Below are 20350 nucleotides of genomic sequence, written 5' to 3'. Positions count from 1 at the left end.
CTGGTCCATTTGTTAAGCTATAACTGAGTAAACGTTTCAAGACCAACTGGTCCCTTTGTTAAGCTATAATTGAGCTGACGTTTCAAGACCAACTGGTCCCTTTGTCAAGCTATAACTGAGCCAACGTTTCAAGACCAACTGGTCCCTTTGTTAAGCTATAACTTAGTAAACGTTTCAAGACCAAATGGTCCCTTTGTTAAGCTATAACTGAGTAAAAGTTTCAAGACCAACTGGTCCCTTTGTCAAGCTATAACTGAGCCAACGTTTCAAGACCAACTGGTCCCTTTGTTAAGCTATAACTGAGTAATTTGTGTAATTGTTACATTTTGTTAAACTATGAGTGCTGTTTGATGTCTCTGTGGCGTTACGTTTTAGTGAGGAAAGCTTCAACTTCAGCTTTAAAAAAATAACTATTTTTTCTAGATTTGACTGTAGACCTCTGACCTCTGACAATCGTCATGTGGACTGCACGAACCAATTGCTCTTCTGGGACACAAGCTTGTACTTCTGGCTTTACTGAGGAAGTGTATGGTGTTTCCCCTTCATGTTGTGTCTTCTCAATTTCTGTAAATTTCAAAAGTCGCCAATCCGACATACGTATGGTTTAATCGTCACACAGCGACCAGGAATATCGTATGAATAACACAAAATTGACACATTGTTGACATATCAACATATCGATAAATATGGATTATTTCTAAGGATCCCTGTAACACTGAACTGTGTATTTTCCGATAAACAGTAACTTCCCCGTAACTACAGCTTCGATATAACTTAAGCCCACTTTTGACAAAACTCTTCCGATGACCAGGTAGCTCAGTCGGCTAGAGCGGTAGAATAACAGTCGGGTCCTAAGTTCGAATCCCGGGCTAGTCCCGCTCAATTGTTACAGTCACACCACTGTTGTTGATTACAGTTGGTTTATTTCAACTTTATTATTTCTCATAAAAGTCCTTCAAATGTACGTTTGTTTCTTCAGAACTGATCAACCAAAGCCAAACAATGCAGGAAGTACAGTTTCCAATATTTAGCTACAGTTTTTGGCAGTTGTTCTGGGATCCTGAGTGAATTAAAACAATCAGGAATTATGCCGTCAAACAAAACAAATCAAAGAGATTTTATGATAACATTCTATTTATTGTAGCTCTGTTTACAAAAACAACATAGATTGATTACTTTGGTGACAATACAGTTTGAGCGCGTATCATATTGTTAAAATGCGAATATGGACTCAGTAACAAAGTTTGTGGACTGCCAGTTTCTATCACCCGCCCAGCTTCCATAACTAGTATGACGTCACAATGTAAAACGGTATTGAGTCTGTGGGCTATCGTAAGGACAGTACAGTCGGAAAAGCTTTCCCGGATCGTCGTCTGGATCAAAGCATCCGTTTTCGTGTCAATGGACGCTGTGGCTTCGTCTAGAATCAGGACCTGAAGTTGATATTATATTATATAGAGAAAACATGAAACAGAAAGGCGCATGAAAAGAACCACTACAATATGCCGTCCTTTTTTCCCAATCAGTATGTTCTTCGTTTGAATAAACGGGTTTACTTGTCATTTATCTTATTATTATCAGAAAAAAACCCTGTTTTTAACTACTTTGATACTTTAGTTTATCATATTTTTTTTTTTTTTTTTATTACATTCCTTTTTGTTGTTTTGAATGGTTTCTCACCTTGTTTTGACGCAATATTGCACGTGCAAGACATATCAGTTGCCGTTCGCCGACGGAGAAATTTTCTCCATTTTCTTCAATGTGTAAATCGAGAGTCTGATCAAGCAGTTTCATCTAAATGAAAAACAAAAATAGAGAAAATATGCTTACAACATTATTAAGAGGTAGACCGAAGCTGATATTTGACAAATATTTTCATACGGAAATTATTTATGGTCTGTCACGAGTTTTCCCAGCAAATTTGTTGTTTGAGCGACATAAACAAAAAAATACGTTTGCACGAAAACATAGATGTTACCAATAACATCCTTATAGACCAGATGGATATTAAACATAACTCACCTTTATTGGAAGAGGAAGTTAGCGTGATTGAGCAAAGTGGAACCGAACAATAAACATATATGGACCCGTCTATTTATCAGTTAACAGTGAACAAATTAATGCATTACGTACATGTATAAAAAAAGATGGTGTTTATAGCAAAACATTGGAAAGTAATACATCTAGAAACACACCTTTTCTTTCATGTGGACTTGTTCCAGAGCTACCCATATCTTTGCGTCCGTGTATTTATCAAATGGATCAAGATTATACCTGTTGATATGAAATACTATAAAGTAGATTAAAAAACTCGAATTATGTGTTTCTAAGTTGATATCATAATGGCACTGCCCGAAATACACACTGTGTAACTTAACACAAAGCTCCAGAATAAGATTCATCTGTTTCGAATACAAACAGTAGATGAAAGTATGTTTTGCGAGCTATCGAAAACGTTTATTTGTTTTGGCAAGCAAACAGTGCAAATGACCGTTGCCTCGAAAATATAACAGTAAAACTAGCTCTCCTACGAACCACAGTGTGCCACTTAGTATAGTCAGCTATCAGAACTATTTCTATAATGTCGATTGTTTTTATATTAAGCTAATTATGTTAAGTTGCGATAATATTTACGTTAAAAGGGCGGACAAATTAACTGGTACAAAATCCTAATGCTATAAATACAAACACAACTCAATCGTTCCTTAGTATAATTTTCACCGATAAATACTTTTAAATTATATACCATTATCCCCACCATTAAAATCCATATGGTCAATTTTCCCAATAAATAGATACTTTTGATCATAACGCTTAGAATCCCCACTAAGATTCTGGTTAATCCATTAACGGTCTTTTTAACGATACTACATTTTGAACTCCTTCGTGTGAGCAAGCGCAGACGCGCTCTCAGTGTAATATAGTCGTGTTACACCTGTGACGTCAGAGACATATACATGCTTGATATTTCACCTGTGACGTCAGATAAATATACATGCTTGATGTTTCAAGTTGAACTTATATGCAATCAGTATCATAGTACAAAAGATATTTAGTGTAAATTATCTGGAGGCACGGTAGTTCAGTGGTAGGACGCCGGGCTCGTGAACCAAGGGTTGCGGGTTCGAGTCACGGCACGGCACTGTGTTGTTTCTTTTAGCAAGATACTTTACTCCATTTGTTCCAGTCTATTCAGCTGTAAATGACTATGTGGTTGGGCAGTACAAGAATTGTTGAATGCTAGTTGTGAGCGCTGAAATGGCAGCAGTGGCTGTATGCTCCCCGTGGAGTTGAGAAAGATATTGACTGGTTGCAAAGGCCCTATAACCACGGATAATACCTGTGAACCGCTTTGAGATAACCTTCGAACTAGGTTGTGATAAAGCGGTATATAAGAACCTCGAATTATTATCATTATTATCAAATAAAGTAATGCTATTTCCCATTTTTGTGATATTAAAAAGAAAACAATCCACTTCATCGTCAATGCATATGGAAAAATTGGAATTCAAATCCAGAAGACATCAAAACAAAAGATATCATGAACCTTTACAACAATAGTCTAACGAAACAAAATGAAGCGGAAATGAAAGCATTCTGCAGTAAAATCCTGAAAATTATGTAGATCACCAACGGTGTAAGGTACAGAGAACAAAAATGCTATACACTAAAATAGTACAGAAAATGATAAGATGAGGTAGAGTACCGTAAAATTGCTTCAACATAGAGAGAGGAGCATGGTAAGTACTAAATACTTGGAAATACATCGATAAAAGATCTTTTAGTAATACGAAATTAAGAACAATGTTCGGTCCAAATTTGTCAAACAAAAATCTAAAAAATCTAAAGAAATGCAGAGGAATTATTTTCTTCTAACTTGCCTTAGAGTTCCAGCAAAAAGGACAGGGTCTTGTGGAATCGACGACAACTTTGAACGCAGAAGTTTCCGCGATATAGTTCCAATTTCTACGTCATCAATGACCACTTGACCTTCTGATATATCAGTCAATCTGAAGAGCGCCGCGGCCAAGGAGGATTTACCTGTAACCATAATTCAGTACAGTAGGAGATGTAAGTTAACAGTTATCTAGACATGCGTGATTGACCTGTACACGTTTTTGCTCATAACTGACGTGGTCACTTAGGTCAAACTGGCCTGTACTTACGTGGTTACTTAGGTCAAACTGGCATGTACTGACGTGGTCACTTAGGTCAAACTGGTCTGAACTGACGTGGTCACTTAGGTCAAACTGGCCTGTACTGACGTTGTCACTTAGGTCAAACTGGCCTGTACTGACGTGGTCATTTAGGTCAACCTGGCCTGTACTGACGTGGTCACTTAGGTCAAACTGGCCTGTACTGACGTGGTCACTTAGGTCAAACTGGCCTGTACTGACGTGTTCACTTAGGTCAAACTGGCCTGTACTGACGTGGTCACTTAGAAACACAATGTTTCTTCACTTACACATTTCTGTCACAAGGGGTCGTCAAACTGTAACAACTGTTATTTTCATATTCTAGAACAAACTTTATGCTTGATCTACACAATTCTTATAGAGTTCTTTCCTGTTACTTTTATTATTACAAAGTGATCTGCTAATTGTCCACCACTAATTTTGACAACTCCATGTGTAAATTGTATTTATTCAAGAAAACAACAACAGTCTAATCTTTTCTTATACTGAACCATGTACCCCATATAACACGTATTTGCATTTTTGAAGGTTGTAATTGAAACGTTTAAAACTCTGCATAAATACCAAAAAATATAGCTATAACATATATTTTCACACCAAAGACACAGATTATCATTTAATTTTGTATCTATATAAAGCATTGTTCACAGAAGAATGGCTGAAACAATTGAATATTCAAGCAAAGAACTATTATTTAAAATTAAAGAATTCAAATATGTATGGAAGAAAGTTCCACGTTGTCGATATACCACATCAAACTGTATTAAAACTTACCCGCTCCCGTACGTCCGACAATGCCGACCTTTTGTCTGGGAAGGATGTCGAAGTTTATGTTCCTGAGAACAGGTTCCATGTCACTTCGATATTTCATCATCACATTAGAAAATGTTATCCTCCCTTGACTAGGCCATGTTTTGTCTACCTGCAATCTCCCTGTCTCTTTCTCAATGTTTAGTCTCTAGAGATGATTGATTTGATTTAAAATGAAGTATATAAAAAATAAATGCCACATCGTCAAAAAACAAGTATCATGTCAGAATCGAATAAGCCTAAAATATATATATATATAATTTGTACATAATTTGATTATCATGAAAACGATCGTCAAATTTTCAGCTCTGTAGGAAACCATGGCTTCATTATTTGCTATTCAGGAACACACATGTATTTTAAACAAATTTTGATACTTACACCAGCTAACATAATACGGCATCATATTAAAAAAGAATTCTTCAAAACATCAATTTTGTATTTATAACTCATCGCATGCTTACATTACATGACATATAAAACTAACAGGTAAAGGAGACCCGTAAACTGCCAAAAACTGTAACTACACATTGGAGACTTTTTCCTGACATGACTTTATTTTTAACAAAATCCTTTTGAAAAGAAAAAGCAGACCCTGCCCGACTTGTATAAAAATAAAAAATAAAATGAAAAAAATGTAATCGAGAACTGTTCTGTGTGGAAAAAATAGTGAGGCAAAACTGAAATTACGAATCCGGGTACCTATCCTACTGAGCTAATAGGTCAAAGGGAGTATGTCCAACATGAAATTAAGGGGAGATTACTGTATATACGAAAGCCCACAGGACAGTGGGACAAGGGATCCGTCAGTTCAGTGAACAGTGGAAGAGGAAAGAAGATAGCGATTCAATTCCCTCATCATTTAAATTTAATAAGTTTGGTTATCAGTGACATACAGTATTAAGGTACACATGGAAGCGTTGTACAGGCGTTACTACAAACAAGTGATAAATGCTTCCTGTGTTAAAATGATTGAAGATTGTTTAAATACCTCATACTCGTGCATACGTTCGATTGCGGTGAATCTGGCTTCCACTTCATTTAACATCCGGGCAAAGAATTGGATCACTGATGACACCTACAATCGATTATCAATAAATATGGCATGCTTACTTACTGGGACTGCACCGACAGTAAGTATCGAAAGTAGTTCAACGGCATTCTTTAAGTGATAGTACAAGTAAAACATAGAAAACAAATGCCATAATTTGAACTTAACATTTAACTTTACAGGAATAAAGATATTTGAAAATTAGATATGACAGGTGACTGTTTATATTTAAAGAGAAAGGAAGGAATAACAAAGTTTAAACAAAACCGCTATTCGAATTCTATATCGCTATTAACAAGTTCAAGTGTTCTTCACCGACGACACTGGTCATGTAAGTACAGGTTAACACGAGATTAAAATGATGTCCAATGATATCATGATGTTGACCATAAACCTCAATCTTCATCAATCTGCTTCTTCCGAAAACAAGTTAGTCTGTCAGCATTCATGATTTCCGTGGTATTTTGAGCAAGTCAAAATCAAATTCAACACGTAAACAACGTAGGCTGGAGAAGCAGTGATATTACTGTAAAGGTGAGGAATGGTCACGACCGGAAATTGTCAAAATAACTAGCCTCATTATAAATCCGTTTGGTAAACGTGACTGTTTGTTAAGTTGTAAGTAGGGTCGATGTAACAGGCATATGTAGAGGAGCCCAAAAGTTCACTTGCTGATAAGTTAGGAATGGTTTATACAATCGCATTGTGAATAATATATGCATGGTACTTATAGAAGATAAATCATGGCTATATCTGAAAGTGACACTGAATGACCATGCAAGGACTTTCTTGGGCTCTGTCATGATAAATTCTTTGTTGATATGAACACAGAACCTTGTCGGCCAAGACAGGGCCATAGTATGTTCCCAATAGTCACATTTAATATGGCACATGGTAAATGACAGAAACCATTATTTATATAGCTACATTTACCTTGAGGGACATAGTCAGTGACAGAGACCAACATATGTGTATTGCTACATTTACCTTGAGGGACATAATCAGTGACAGAGACCAACATATGTGTATTGCTACACTTACCTTGAGGGACATAGTCAGTGACATAGACCAACATATGTGCATTGCTACACTTACCTTGAGGGACATAGTCAGTGACAGAGACCAACATATGTGCATTGCTACACTTACCTTGAGGGACATAGCCAGTGACAGAGACCAACATATGTGTATAGCTACACTTACCTTGAGGGACATAGCCAGTGACAGAGACCAACATATGTGTATTGCTGCACTTACCTTGAGGGACATAGTCAGTGATAGAGACCAACATATGTGTATTGCTACATTTACCTTGAGGGACATAGACAGTGACAGAGACCAACATATGTGTATTGCTACACTTACCTTGAGGCACATGGTAAGTGACAGAGCAGCTAAAGCCGGAGATATGGTGCCCTTGGTAAACAGCACAACAATCACTGAAACAACTGCCACTATACTACCTCCAATATCCATTCTCAGAGCCATCCATCTCATACTAGCTTCAAACAGCAACAGCCCCATGGAAGTCGCATCCGAGTATCTTTTACATCTTTTATGAAGAAATATAACTAAATAGTGATTTGACGCTTTAGCTAGCATGTTATCTCATCATGGCACTAAGTCAAATATCCTGATTATTGATTGTTAACTGTATTATTGTCTTTATCATCTTCTCATGCAGCGAATGTGAACAAACTCTGTTACCATCATCATCACTACTTCAACATTATCTAGCACGGGTTATGTTAACGTTAGTTCGAATATAAATTCTAAGAGTGGAAAAGGAATATAAATTTATGTTCATAGGAAAGAATTGTCGTACTTAAACCCAACCTGTGGATGGGGTTGTTATACTCTGGAAATACAAAAGCATGTTATTTCTGCTCTGTAACTTACCCATTCATGAAGTTATCTTCCTGTGAGTAAGAAACAATGGTACTAAGTCCATTACATGAGATAGTCACGTGACTTAAAAGTGGTGACCTTAAGACGTTTTCAAGTCGTTTAAAATTTCTGATCGGTACGGATGCTATAGTTTTGATAACATAGAAGTAAAATCCAATAGGAACGACAGCGATGAGAAACCACGGTAAATTGTAGACTGTGGTTACCAGGGCTGCTGTTATGACAACCATTACTTGAAGTAGATTATCCATCAGATTAGGGATGAATATATCAGCTGTAACAGAACAAAAAACGGATCAATACAAGTTTATATTTGTTTGTGAACCAATTAAAGTAAGATTGTACAGATATGGTCATATAAAGTATATATTTTGAAGCAAAAATAAAAAAGCTTCAAGTGTACTTAATATTATTGATTCATATTTTGAATTTGGTATCAATGAATTGATAGCTTACTTATGAATTACTTCTTTTCTTTTTACTATCTTTTATTTGAAGATAAAATTTTGATTGCGCACAGCAATTACCATACAAATATCACTTCAGTTCAGATAAATACACTTACCATCCTCTACGTCTCGCGAGAACCGATTTAGGAGTCTACCCGGAGGATTTGCGTCGAAGTACTGCATAGGGGCACTCATCACTCTCTCTACGGCCTTGTTGTGTAGGTTTACTGAAGCTCTTACCATCACCTGCGTGAAATATTTTTTATAATAAGTACTTATAATAAGTACTTGTCCTTTATTAAGAGTAACTGACCATCATATGTCTGATGTCGTAGTTGTTAGATGCAAATCCTATGTGACGTAATATTTTCGACCTAATATATCTTTGAAATTTCTATAAGAACAAAATTTGCTAATGTAAGATTTTGGAAGCATATTTTATTCTGATACCAAAACAATTGTTGACGAATTGTTAAACAATGACGAGAGATAATGGCGATATATTGAAATTGGGGTAAATCTGTAGGAATCGAAATATAGATTGTTTCTAGTAGAAAATAACATTTCTGTTTTTAGCAAAATCAGTTAAAAAGGTTTCATATTTGTATTCAGGGTCTTTATACACTATTATAGTCTGTCGCACAAAATAGGATTTTTTCCGATATATCCGGTATAAATGAACATTAGTATTGCCTCTTATCCATAAACAAACGTGTAATTTCTGCAGATTATCCACGTCAATATACACTCAGGTAGTCTCCTTTGTAAACACAGATCGCTTTTCAAAAATATTTCATTACATAAACATTTTATTCGAAAGGATTGGAAAATATTGATCAAACTAAGCAAATTAACAAAAGGATATAACCTTTTTTTTTTTTTTTTTTTTTTTTATTAATTTCGATTTTCATTGAGATAATATATCCTATAGCAACTCTACATCCATTTTCAAATAGGACTTACCATTCCTGATAGAAATCCCTTCAATGTGGCCAGTCCAGCTATCACTACGGTTGTATACATATAAACGGTCAAATACCAATCATTTTTCTCCAGTTTCTTTTCCGCATTCCAAGAGGAGGTTGTGTTTGCTACTGATAATGTGGAAGTTGTATAATTCTCACTAAATGAAATATTTCCGCCTGCTGCATTAGATTCGGAGGGGAGTGTAACTTGTGCTGGGCTAGTCTGGAAATAGTGATTATTCAAATAAATGACAAATACGCAATGATAAAATTATTTTAATTATTATTTGTAAAACTATCAAAAGCAACGGCATTTAGAAGCAAGTTTATTGTAAACAGTTTTTGTTCGAACATTGGTTTTATATAAGAATTTTAAATATTTTGACCTTTAATAATGGTGAGTTTTTGATTGTGAAAACGACCATATGGTGCAATAAGAATGTTTACTTTACATTCATGCATTTGGCTCTCTGCATCGACATATCAAATTTAAGACAGGTGTGTCCTTTTTTTGTATTGCTTGTGATTCTTTTGCATTACAAGTTGATTGACGCTGCTGGTGGAAAATAAGTCCCAAGGTAAGATGTTACCTGGTTGCTTGAATTGAGTCTGTCACGGTTGCCATTGAGTTTTGTTTAAACTATTCAAATTTCAAAAATGAAGCTACATCATAAAAATTTAACTTCAGAAATGAATCTATGACACACTGACACTCATAAAATGAAAGTTTAACATACCGTTTGTTCAATCCATATTCCAAGCCACCATTCACTGAATGCGACTGAAGATAAAGCACACACATACAGCAGGAACACTAACACTGCCACTAGTTTGCCTCCTGCTGCACGAACGTAGCTCATGTATGCGTCCATACTTATGGCGCCTGTCTGCGATGTCTCTCTGTCTGTCAGAATACCTGGAAAGGACAGAAGTATCCATATAAGGGTCATACTCGTGGTCATGAATCATAAACGCAAATCCATTATTAAAGATTATAGTGTTACATGAGCTAACTTAATGTTTAGCATTCATTACCAAATTGTACAATATTTGTATATAAACCCGGCAGAGCATCTCGCTAAACCTCAACAATCTTATCCTCGGGTTTAGATTGTTCTTTTTACATCCAATATAATTGAAATATTAATAAATCTTTTACCAGGGAAGCAACATGAATCCAATAGTTGGAAATATCGTTTTGATGACGACGGAAGCAAAGGGGTTATAGTATAGCTACTGTGTACTACGGAAATGTGGAATTAGTAGGTTATTGAACTGTAACAGTTAAGTGACACGCATAGTGATAATGAAGGTAAATGTCGTGATTTTAAATTGACAATAACACTATGAACATGTATATACTTGATCATGATTGTATGCCTTAGTGTGCCTATACATGTCTAAATTTAGAGTGAGTGATCGTATGAATGTCGAATCAACTACCTTACTGACTTTCAACTCCAAAACCTGACTTTTCCGACACCATGTCTAACCCGACCAAAACATTCACCCCAGCATGGCGTCGGATTGGACAATTTTCACTGTAATAGCATATGTCCAATTCTTAGAGGAGGAACAAGATATAGATAACATCCAAAATGACATCAAAACTGTAAGTTATCGACGACGAAACCCACTTTGTAAATCTAGGTCAAATCAAAGTAATGCAAGGCCCCAAAGCGAGAACCGGGGTTGTTATAGCGAAATAACAAACAATGTTATTGAATATAACAGAAAAACCGACCTTTATAACACAAAAGGAAATACCATATTTCATTATTATATTATAATGGCGACCTATATCAGAAATCGTAATAAGTTACTATCGGGAAAGGGAAAGTTTACAATAGTAAAACTCGAATTCGTCGAACTTTTCGTACAGCTTGGCAGTAAGCAGACCTCTCCGAAAGCGGTTGATATACAAGAGTTTAAAGTATTTGATATCAAGTTCAGATGAATATATATGACCGGCGTGGCCAGTATATTTCTTGTTATTTAAATAAAGGACAATGTCAGTAAAGGACATTGTAAGTATATCTGAAAGTGAAAATTAAAGGACTTGGCAAGGTTTCTGTTACCAGTACTGATACGCTCTTGAAAATGCAGCAAAGCTGCTGGACACAAAACCTTTTTATGAAAATGACTTACTGACTGTCGAACAAGCACGAGGGAATGGATCCTGCATACTTGAATATATTTAGTTATAATTATAAACGTTGTTGATGGTATTATTTTTGTCGTTCAGAATATTCCGTTCATGCCAAATATCCTTACATTTTGCACTATTGTCACTCAATAATTGTCCCACAGCATGCAAATGTACAGTTTTAACCGCACGTTTAGGCCTAAATGTTAACGATCAAGTGTAGTCCCCAGCCCCTTTGAATAATAATTATTACATCTCGAGATTGTTACAAAGACACATTTCTCCACAACGCTGGTTTTTTGGTTGTTATCACATATTCGTTTTATACAAGTGAAAAAAACCGCATTGAACGGGAAAACCATGAAATTTTCAATTTTTTACATTTTTCACGTCACGCGGCGTAAATTTTGCTACATCAGAAAAGCGCGGGAATGTGTAGCATAGTTTTTGACGCCCAGATGTAATGACGTCACGCTTAACAACAATAAGAGCGCCATTTTGAATGGGTTTTCAGTGCAATTTTGCCGTTTCCTTGTATTATCTGGTAAGATTTCCAGACAAATATGATATTAAGTGTGTAGTTATGTAAAAACAATAATGTATGCAGCAAAGGTAGACAACACAACCACTTATTCTGCCGTCACATCATTTAAACTTGAAACTGAAAATCTACGCAGAGAATGTTACCGTTCAGATTGGACAATACTAAAATATAATTTTTCGTCTAATCACTGCATTAAATATATGTTTTTATCAAATGGAGAATTCATGATATTTCACTACTACACTGTAATAAATACCGATGCATTAGGGTTTACCATCATATTTTTGTAGACAGAATGCGGTCTCAATTTCCGAGAAGGCTTTCACACATGGAGAAGCACCGGAAGTGGACAAAGTGTTTACAGATCAAACCCCGGCGGCGCGTGGCACCGCTTGGGGGATGAAAAAAAACTATTATGGGGGACGTGCTCATTCGTATAGACACGACAATATGGCGGTTATTTGGGAGATACACACAGAGAAACAAGCCCATATGAACAAAACGAAGAATGCCGGATACCTTCTATACACAGATCATCTTTAAAACTTGGTTAAAGCTGATTTCGTGGAACAAACCTTTTTCATAGTTGTGATCGGTGTCGACTGATACCGTAGAAGCGTTTTGTTGCTGATTTGAGGTGATATCAGCCGATTCTTCCTGATCTACATCATTCTCCGTGTTGTCATCTGTATTTAATGTGATAAGCAAATTCAAGATGAGATTAAAACATCAGCGAAATTATTATTTCAGCGGTAAAAATATACGCATTTTGTTATGAAGTTTTTTTTTTAAAAATGTTATATAACAAACTTCATAAAAGCTGCGTTTCATAGTTAATTATTAATCTTCTATTTAATTCTTAAAGACTTTGTAAACGCATGCGGAGTCGCCATAAATGTCGTTGCAAAAGTGTGACTAAATCTCAATTCCAGTGTCTGTTCAATACCGAGCATGTCCTCCACATGGACTCTCACTGTGTGCTCTTCCTTCAATTGAACCCTATCCACAAGTTCGTTTTGGTACTGTTTTGAAATTGACAACGAACGATGTTTTATAATTTTGTGGAAGTGTACGACAAGGTTCGGGGATAAGGCCTTGCCCAATATTTTACAAATACCTCCTTGATAGTACCAGGAGTAAGCATACTAAAATAAAAAAACGTTATATGTAAAACGCATATGCGTATTTTTTTCCCCGCTAGTATATCTATTTATAGTTAAATGTTTACACAAATATATCCAAATATATATACAAAAGATTAAAAATTACAGCAGACCAATTATCAAGGACGTTTGCATCTATACAGTTCTTCTGGAGAATATATATTGCTAATTAGCAGCGCTTTAATTGTATGTAAATGATATATTTTTATGAAAAAATATTCTTAGTAAACTAATAACTAATCAGCTCGTCATATATTGTATCCATTATTGTTCTATGTGTAGAATACAGTAAACTTTTGGAAATATATTATATTTCCTGTCTTGTTTGTCCACCCTGATTTTGCTTAGGGGAAAACAAAGTTTTAAAATTTTCCAGAGTCAATACTGTAAATATGGAAATGAGATTAAAATAACCTTATAAAATTAGGGTAAACAGACCCTGTAAACAGACCCTGTATCAATGTGTCCTGTTAGGTCGTGGGAATTATACCCATCACCAACGATTAAAATATTAATAATTCGACATTTGCTTCATAACAACACAGCACACTGCAAGTTTATAGCAGAAAATCGGACACTACAGACGCTAACATATTATAAATTCGACATTTGATTAATGAAAAAATAGCATACTGCAAGATCGGGCCCTAAAAATGTCAGTAAAATGTTACTTAGAGTAGATCGAAGTTTCTCTGTTAGGGAACCCTGAGTTCTTAGTAATAAATGATGATGAAAGAGAATTTATTACCTGCAGCACTAGCATAGTCCATGTTAGAATTGAACTGTTCCATTATTTTTGTGTAATATCCTTCCTGGGCCAATAACGAGTCATGGGTGCCATGTTCCACTAGTTCCCCGTCATCCATCACGTAAATCTCGTCGCAATGTTTTAAATACTGTACAACATAATCATGGCACAAACATGTAAGTAGCCAGCTTGATATGTCCCAATCGTTCACATTAAGACTTATGCAAAGGTGGGTATTTGAGAAACAAAAAAATATAAAAAAAATTATGTCAATATTTCTTGCACATATCAATATGTAATAAATATACTGCGCTGTGTCCAATATATTGTAACTAACAGTTTTAAAGAATACATATCTAGAACTAATTTACAGATTCTTGCGGAATATTAATATATGATATGACAGTCAAACATTAATATAACATTACGGCAACTAGGTTTTCTTTTGTTTAAATATAGATGTATAAACTATATACAGAAAAAATCGACTGATCTAGTGTCTATTCAACTGTATCGTGGAACGGACTTTTGTCATTTTCACAACGTACTTTAATCATAATGTTATAAGCTATAACCTATTTTTTCTAAGATGCTAAAACATCGAGAAATTAACTTCAGACACTTGATTTATTGTATAATACTAATTAATGTGCCTTGTGTCGATGTCTTACTTGGATTTGACAATATGTACATGACTCATGTCGTCGATGAGGCAGAAGACTCATACTCCATATCTTATATTCCTTGTACTTGTTTTAATGGTTTCTAATTAATCTCTCCATTGTTCATATTGAGCCAATCGCATTTAAATGTTAATTACGGTATTACTGATATTTCCCCCATTAACAACTAGTTGATAAAACAATACCAAAATGACGTTTCCCCTTATATTTGTATCAAAAGTATCCAACTTTCCTTAGATACTTTTTGTCCACTGTGGGCGTTGATAAAATATTTGTTCAATGCGATTGTATTAGATAATTTGTTTGTTTTACTGGGGTGTCTGCTATGAACGTTAAATGAGAAAAAGCATACAATAATATAGTAATATTAAAAAAAAGTTCCATGAATGATACAAGTGAAATAGACAGAAGGTCCAACTATAAAGCAATTTTATCCAAACGCATGTTCATTCTAACCAATACATTTCTTCCATGATAACTTTGATTAAGATATGATGCAAGCCCTCAGTGTTAATATTATCAAACCTGCATTAAAATCAGCATTTAATTGTACAATCGTTTAAAATTGAAAAGAATATAAAAACACCCCCCACACAAAACAAAAAAAACCCCACACAAATAAATAAATATATCATACATCGTACCTAGACTTGCTGTATATCTACACCTAGCGCAGAAATGACCTCGACAAACACGGTATACCAAAGTATGTGTAGGTTTATTTACCTGGAGTTGGTGGGTCACCAAAACAACTGTTTTATTCCTCAAAACTTTATCAATACATTTGTGGAACAAATGCTGCCCAACATGGACGTCCACGGCGGACAGCGGGTCGTCAAGGAGATATATGTCGCGTTTACTGTAGACGGCACGTGCCAGGCTCACGCGCTGTTTTTGACCACCACTAAGGTTAATTCCCCTATCACCAATCTGAAAGTTATTTTTTTTTCGAATTTCATTGTCAGCTATGATTTAATTAAAGTTCGACGTTTCATAGATAATGCCACTATAACACTACCGGTGTAAATATGAACTATACCACAACATGTGTTAATATGATTTATAACACTTCATATGTAAATAGTATCTATAACACTACCTGTGTAAATATAATCTATAACACTATTTGTGTAAATATTATCTATAACGCTACCTGTGTAAATATAATCTATAACCCTATTTGTGTAAATATGATATATAACACTACCCGTGTAAATATGAACTATACCACAACCTGTGTTAATATGATTTATAACACTACATATGTAAATAGTATCTATAACACTACCTGTGTAAATATAATCTATAACACTACCTGTGTAAATATAATCTATAACACTATTTGTGTAAATATTATCTATAACACTACCTGTGTAAATATAATCTATAACCCTATTTGTGTAAATATGATATATAACACTACCTGTGTAAATATAATCTATAACACTATTTGTGTAAATATGATATATAACACTACCTGTGTTAATATGATTTATAACACTACATATGTAAATAGTATCTATAACACTACCTGTGTAAATATAATCTATAACCCTATTTGTGTAAATATGATATATAACACTACCTGTGTAAATATGAACTATACCACAACCTGTGTTAATATGATTTATAACACTACCTGTGTAAATAAGATCTATAACACTATTTGTGCAAATATTATCTATAACACTACATGTGTAAATATTATCTATAACACTACATATGTAAGTAGTATCCATAACACTACATATGTAAATAGGATCTATAACACTAAATGTGTAAATATTATCTATAGCACTACATGTGTAAATATTATATATAACACTACATGTGTAAAGATTATCTATAACACTACATCTGTAAATATTATCTATAACGCTACCTGTGTAAATATAATCTAAAACCCTATTTGTGTAAATATACTCTATAACACTATTTGTGTAAATATGATATATAACACTACCTGTGTAAATATTAACTATACCACAACCTGTGTAATATGATTTATAACACTTCATATGTAAATAGTATCTATAACACTACATATGTAAATAGGATCTATAACACTACATGTGCAAATATGATATATAGCACTACCTGTGAATGGGTATGCTATTTTAACATCTACTTATTTCATAAAAACACAATATTGCCCAAGATGTAATAACAACGTGACTTGTCCAGATTTTATGCACATTTACAGTGAGTCAAATATGGATAAGCTCGGATACAGAAACCGTTTATCAGTACATTGAATCTTTAGATTAAACGATCAATTCTGACTAGTCAATGTGCTCCGATACAGAAACCGTTCATAAGTACATCGAATCTTCAGATAAAACGATCAATTCTGACTAGTCAATGTGCTCCGATACAGAAACCGTTCATAAGTACATCGAATCTTCAGATAAAACGATCAATTCTGACTAGTCAATGTGCTCCAGTATCTATAACACTACATATGTAAATAGGATCTATAACACTACATGTGAAAATATTATCTATAACACTACATATGTAAGTAGTATCCATAACACTACATATGTAAATAGAATCTATAACACTACATGTGTCAATATTATCTATAACACTACATATGTAAATAGTAGCTATAACACTACCTGTGTAAATTAGATCTATAACACTATTTGTGCAAATATTATCTATAACACGACCTGTGTAAATATTATCTATAACGCTACCTGTGTAAATATAATCTAAAACCCTATTTGTGTAAATATGATATATAGCACTACCTGTGAATGGGTATGCTATTTTAACATCTACTTATTTCATAAAAACACAATATTGCCAAAGATGTAATAACAACGTGACTTGTCCAGATTTTATGCACATTTACAGTGAGTCAAATATGGATAAGCTCGGATACAGAAACCGTTTATCAGTACATTGAATCTTTAGATTAAACGATCAATTCTGACTAGTCAATGTGCTCCGATACAGAAACCGTTCATAAGTAGATTGAATCTTCAGATAAAACGATCAATTCTGACTAGTCAATGTGCTCCAGTATCTATAACACTACATATGTAAGTAGTATCCATAACACTACATATGTAAATAGAATCTATAACACTACATGTGCAAATATTATCTATAACACGACCTGTGTAAATATTATCTATAGCACTACATGTGTAAATATTATATATAACACTACCTGTGTTAATATGATTTATAACACTTCATATGTAAATAGTATCTATACCACTACCTGTGTAAATATAATCTAAAACCCTATTTGTGTAAATATACTCTATAACACTATTTGTGTAAATAGTATCTATAACTCTACATCTGTAAATATTATCTATAACGCTACCTGTGTAAATATAATATATAACCCTATTTGTGTAAATATACTCTATAACACTATTTGTGTAAATAGTATCTATAACACTACCTGAGTAAATATAATCTATAACACTATTTGTGTAAATATGATATATAACACTACCTGTGTAAATATTATCTATAGCACTACATGTGTAAATATTATTTATAACACTACATGTGTAAATATGATATATAGCACTACCTGTGAATGGGTATGCTATTTTAACATCTACTTATTTCATAAAAACACAATATTGCCAAAGATGTAATAACAACGTGACTTGTCCAGATTTTATGCACATTTACAGTGAGTCAAATATGGATAAGCTCGGATACAGAAACCGTTTATCAGTACATTGAATCTTTAGATTAAACGATCAATTCTGACTAGTCAATGTGCTCCGATACAGAAACCGTTCATAAGTAGATTGAATCTTCAGATAAAACGATCAATTTCTATAACACTATTTGTGTAAATAGTATCTATAACACTACATGTGTAAATATTATTTATAACACTACATGTGTAAATATTGTCTATAACACTACATATGTAAGTAGTATCCATAACACTACATATGTAAATAGTAGCTATAACACTACCTGTGTAAATATTAACTATACCACAACCTGTGTAATATGATTTATAACACTACATATGTAAATAGGATCTATAACACTACATGTGTAAATATTATTTATAACAATACATGTGTAAATATTATCTATAACACTACATGTGTAAATATGATATATAGCACTACCTGTGAATGGGTATGCGATTTTAACATCTACTTATTTCATAAAAACACAATATTGCCAAAGATGTAATAACAACGTGACTTGTCCAGATTTTATGCACATTTACAGTGAGTCAAATATGGATAAGCTCGGATACAGAAACCGTTTATCAGTACATTGAATCTTTAGATTAAACGATCAATTCTGACTAGTCAATGTGCTCCGATACAGAAACCGTTCATAAGTACATTGAATCTTCAGATAAAACGATCAATTCTGACTAGTCAATGTGCTCCGATACAGAAACCGTTTATAAGTACATTGAATCTTCAGAATTAACGATCAATTCTGACTAGTCAATGTCCTCCGAAATTTGCAATCTCGTCTTCTTCCTTTTTCTCGAAAACTGATATTGGATACGTATATCCCACATAAGTGTACTCAGTAACCTTTATTATTATGACATCACAATCCGATAAATTTGAAAGTATGCCCTTGTTATACCGTATTCTTTCTGCGTATTTAATGTCTAGACATTTTGCTATATAAAATTAGGTGTCGCATTTTGATTGTGAATGTGGTTTTTTTTACCAAAGAGGTGAGAGAAAAATAGTTAGTTATTATGTAGGTGTTTTGGATATGGTACTTCTAAGCAAGGCCTCGGTTCTGTCACAAATTCAGCACCCTCGGGTAGAATAACCGTATCCAACATGCTTACACATGACTGACATTCCTTTATTTAAGACTTCATACATCGTTGTTAATTGTTATTACAATATTGCTTTTCCCAATGATCTATACAGGACTGTAACTTCCTTTTGTTTTAAACAGCATTAACCGTAATGACAAAAAATACGCATGGTCACTAGTGTAAATAAGGTGCATGTTCTAATTACTCCAGAGTTAATATATATAATATATTGAATTGAATAATTATTGATACATACATATTAGTACTTGTAGTAATGAAAAATCCTAATTATATGGTACTCTTGTTTTCAAAAACCTAATTATGTATTTCTATTGCTGTGATATCGCTATGGCGGGTTCATAGTTTATGACGTCATAATTTCTCCTCCTCCAAATAACTAGTCTGAAGAATCGCCTTCACTAATGACATGTTATTGAGATTGTTTTGCCTTTTTATAGTATTTATGTAATATATACACACTTTGAAATATCATAGAGAGGACATTTAAAATTCGTCTTCCGTAGCGTTAGGATACCTGTTTTTAATCTTAACTTTGAGCAGTATTGATAACGATATTAATCTGTTCAAATGCTGTTTACCTCAGTCATGTCACCATTGGCCAGTATGCGGAGATCTGGATCCAAGCTACATGCGGTTAACACCTGTGCATACCTGCAGAAAAAAACCCCGCTCGAATAAGGTAAAAAGTTTAGTTTTTTTTTTTACCAGTGTTAATTTTCAAAATTCTGGAACGTGCAATATTCCAAGGGGTGAAACCGTTCGGGCACCAAAGCAGTTGATAAAAAATGTCAAATGGTAATTCAGTATATACCGGAAGACTCCAAAAATGTTGTTGACCAGTCCTCGTCGTTTTAACTCCTTTTTAAACGCACAACTG

General features: G+C 34.1%; 1 protein-coding gene across 1 annotated transcript in view; it reads right to left on the bottom strand.

Moving 5' to 3' along the window:
- Positions 1–1134: 1134 nt before the first annotated feature.
- LOC110464706 (multidrug resistance-associated protein 5-like) overlaps positions 1135–20350 on the bottom strand; it is a 34378-nt gene continuing 15162 nt past the window's right edge. The window contains exons 14-28 of the mRNA XM_021520060.1: positions 20052–20124; positions 15390–15593; positions 13981–14128; positions 12645–12755; positions 10117–10295; positions 9378–9602; positions 8531–8660; positions 7957–8239; positions 7423–7609; positions 5998–6084; positions 4971–5154; positions 3882–4041; positions 2196–2274; positions 1681–1794; positions 1135–1433 (exon numbers count right to left, since the gene is read on the bottom strand). Coding sequence (XP_021375735.1) covers positions 1173–1433; positions 1681–1794; positions 2196–2274; positions 3882–4041; positions 4971–5154; positions 5998–6084; positions 7423–7609; positions 7957–8239; positions 8531–8660; positions 9378–9602; positions 10117–10295; positions 12645–12755; positions 13981–14128; positions 15390–15593; positions 20052–20124 — 2425 coding nt within the window. The 3' untranslated portion in view covers positions 1135–1172. The remainder of the gene's footprint in view (positions 1434–1680; positions 1795–2195; positions 2275–3881; positions 4042–4970; positions 5155–5997; positions 6085–7422; positions 7610–7956; positions 8240–8530; positions 8661–9377; positions 9603–10116; positions 10296–12644; positions 12756–13980; positions 14129–15389; positions 15594–20051; positions 20125–20350) is intronic.

This window comes from Mizuhopecten yessoensis, unplaced genomic scaffold (assembly GCF_002113885.1).
Source record: "Mizuhopecten yessoensis strain PY_sf001 unplaced genomic scaffold, ASM211388v2 scaffold11023, whole genome shotgun sequence".
Classification (NCBI taxonomy): Eukaryota; Metazoa; Mollusca; class Bivalvia; order Pectinida; family Pectinidae; genus Mizuhopecten; species Mizuhopecten yessoensis.
This window is presented reverse-complemented; position numbering and strand designations above follow the sequence as displayed.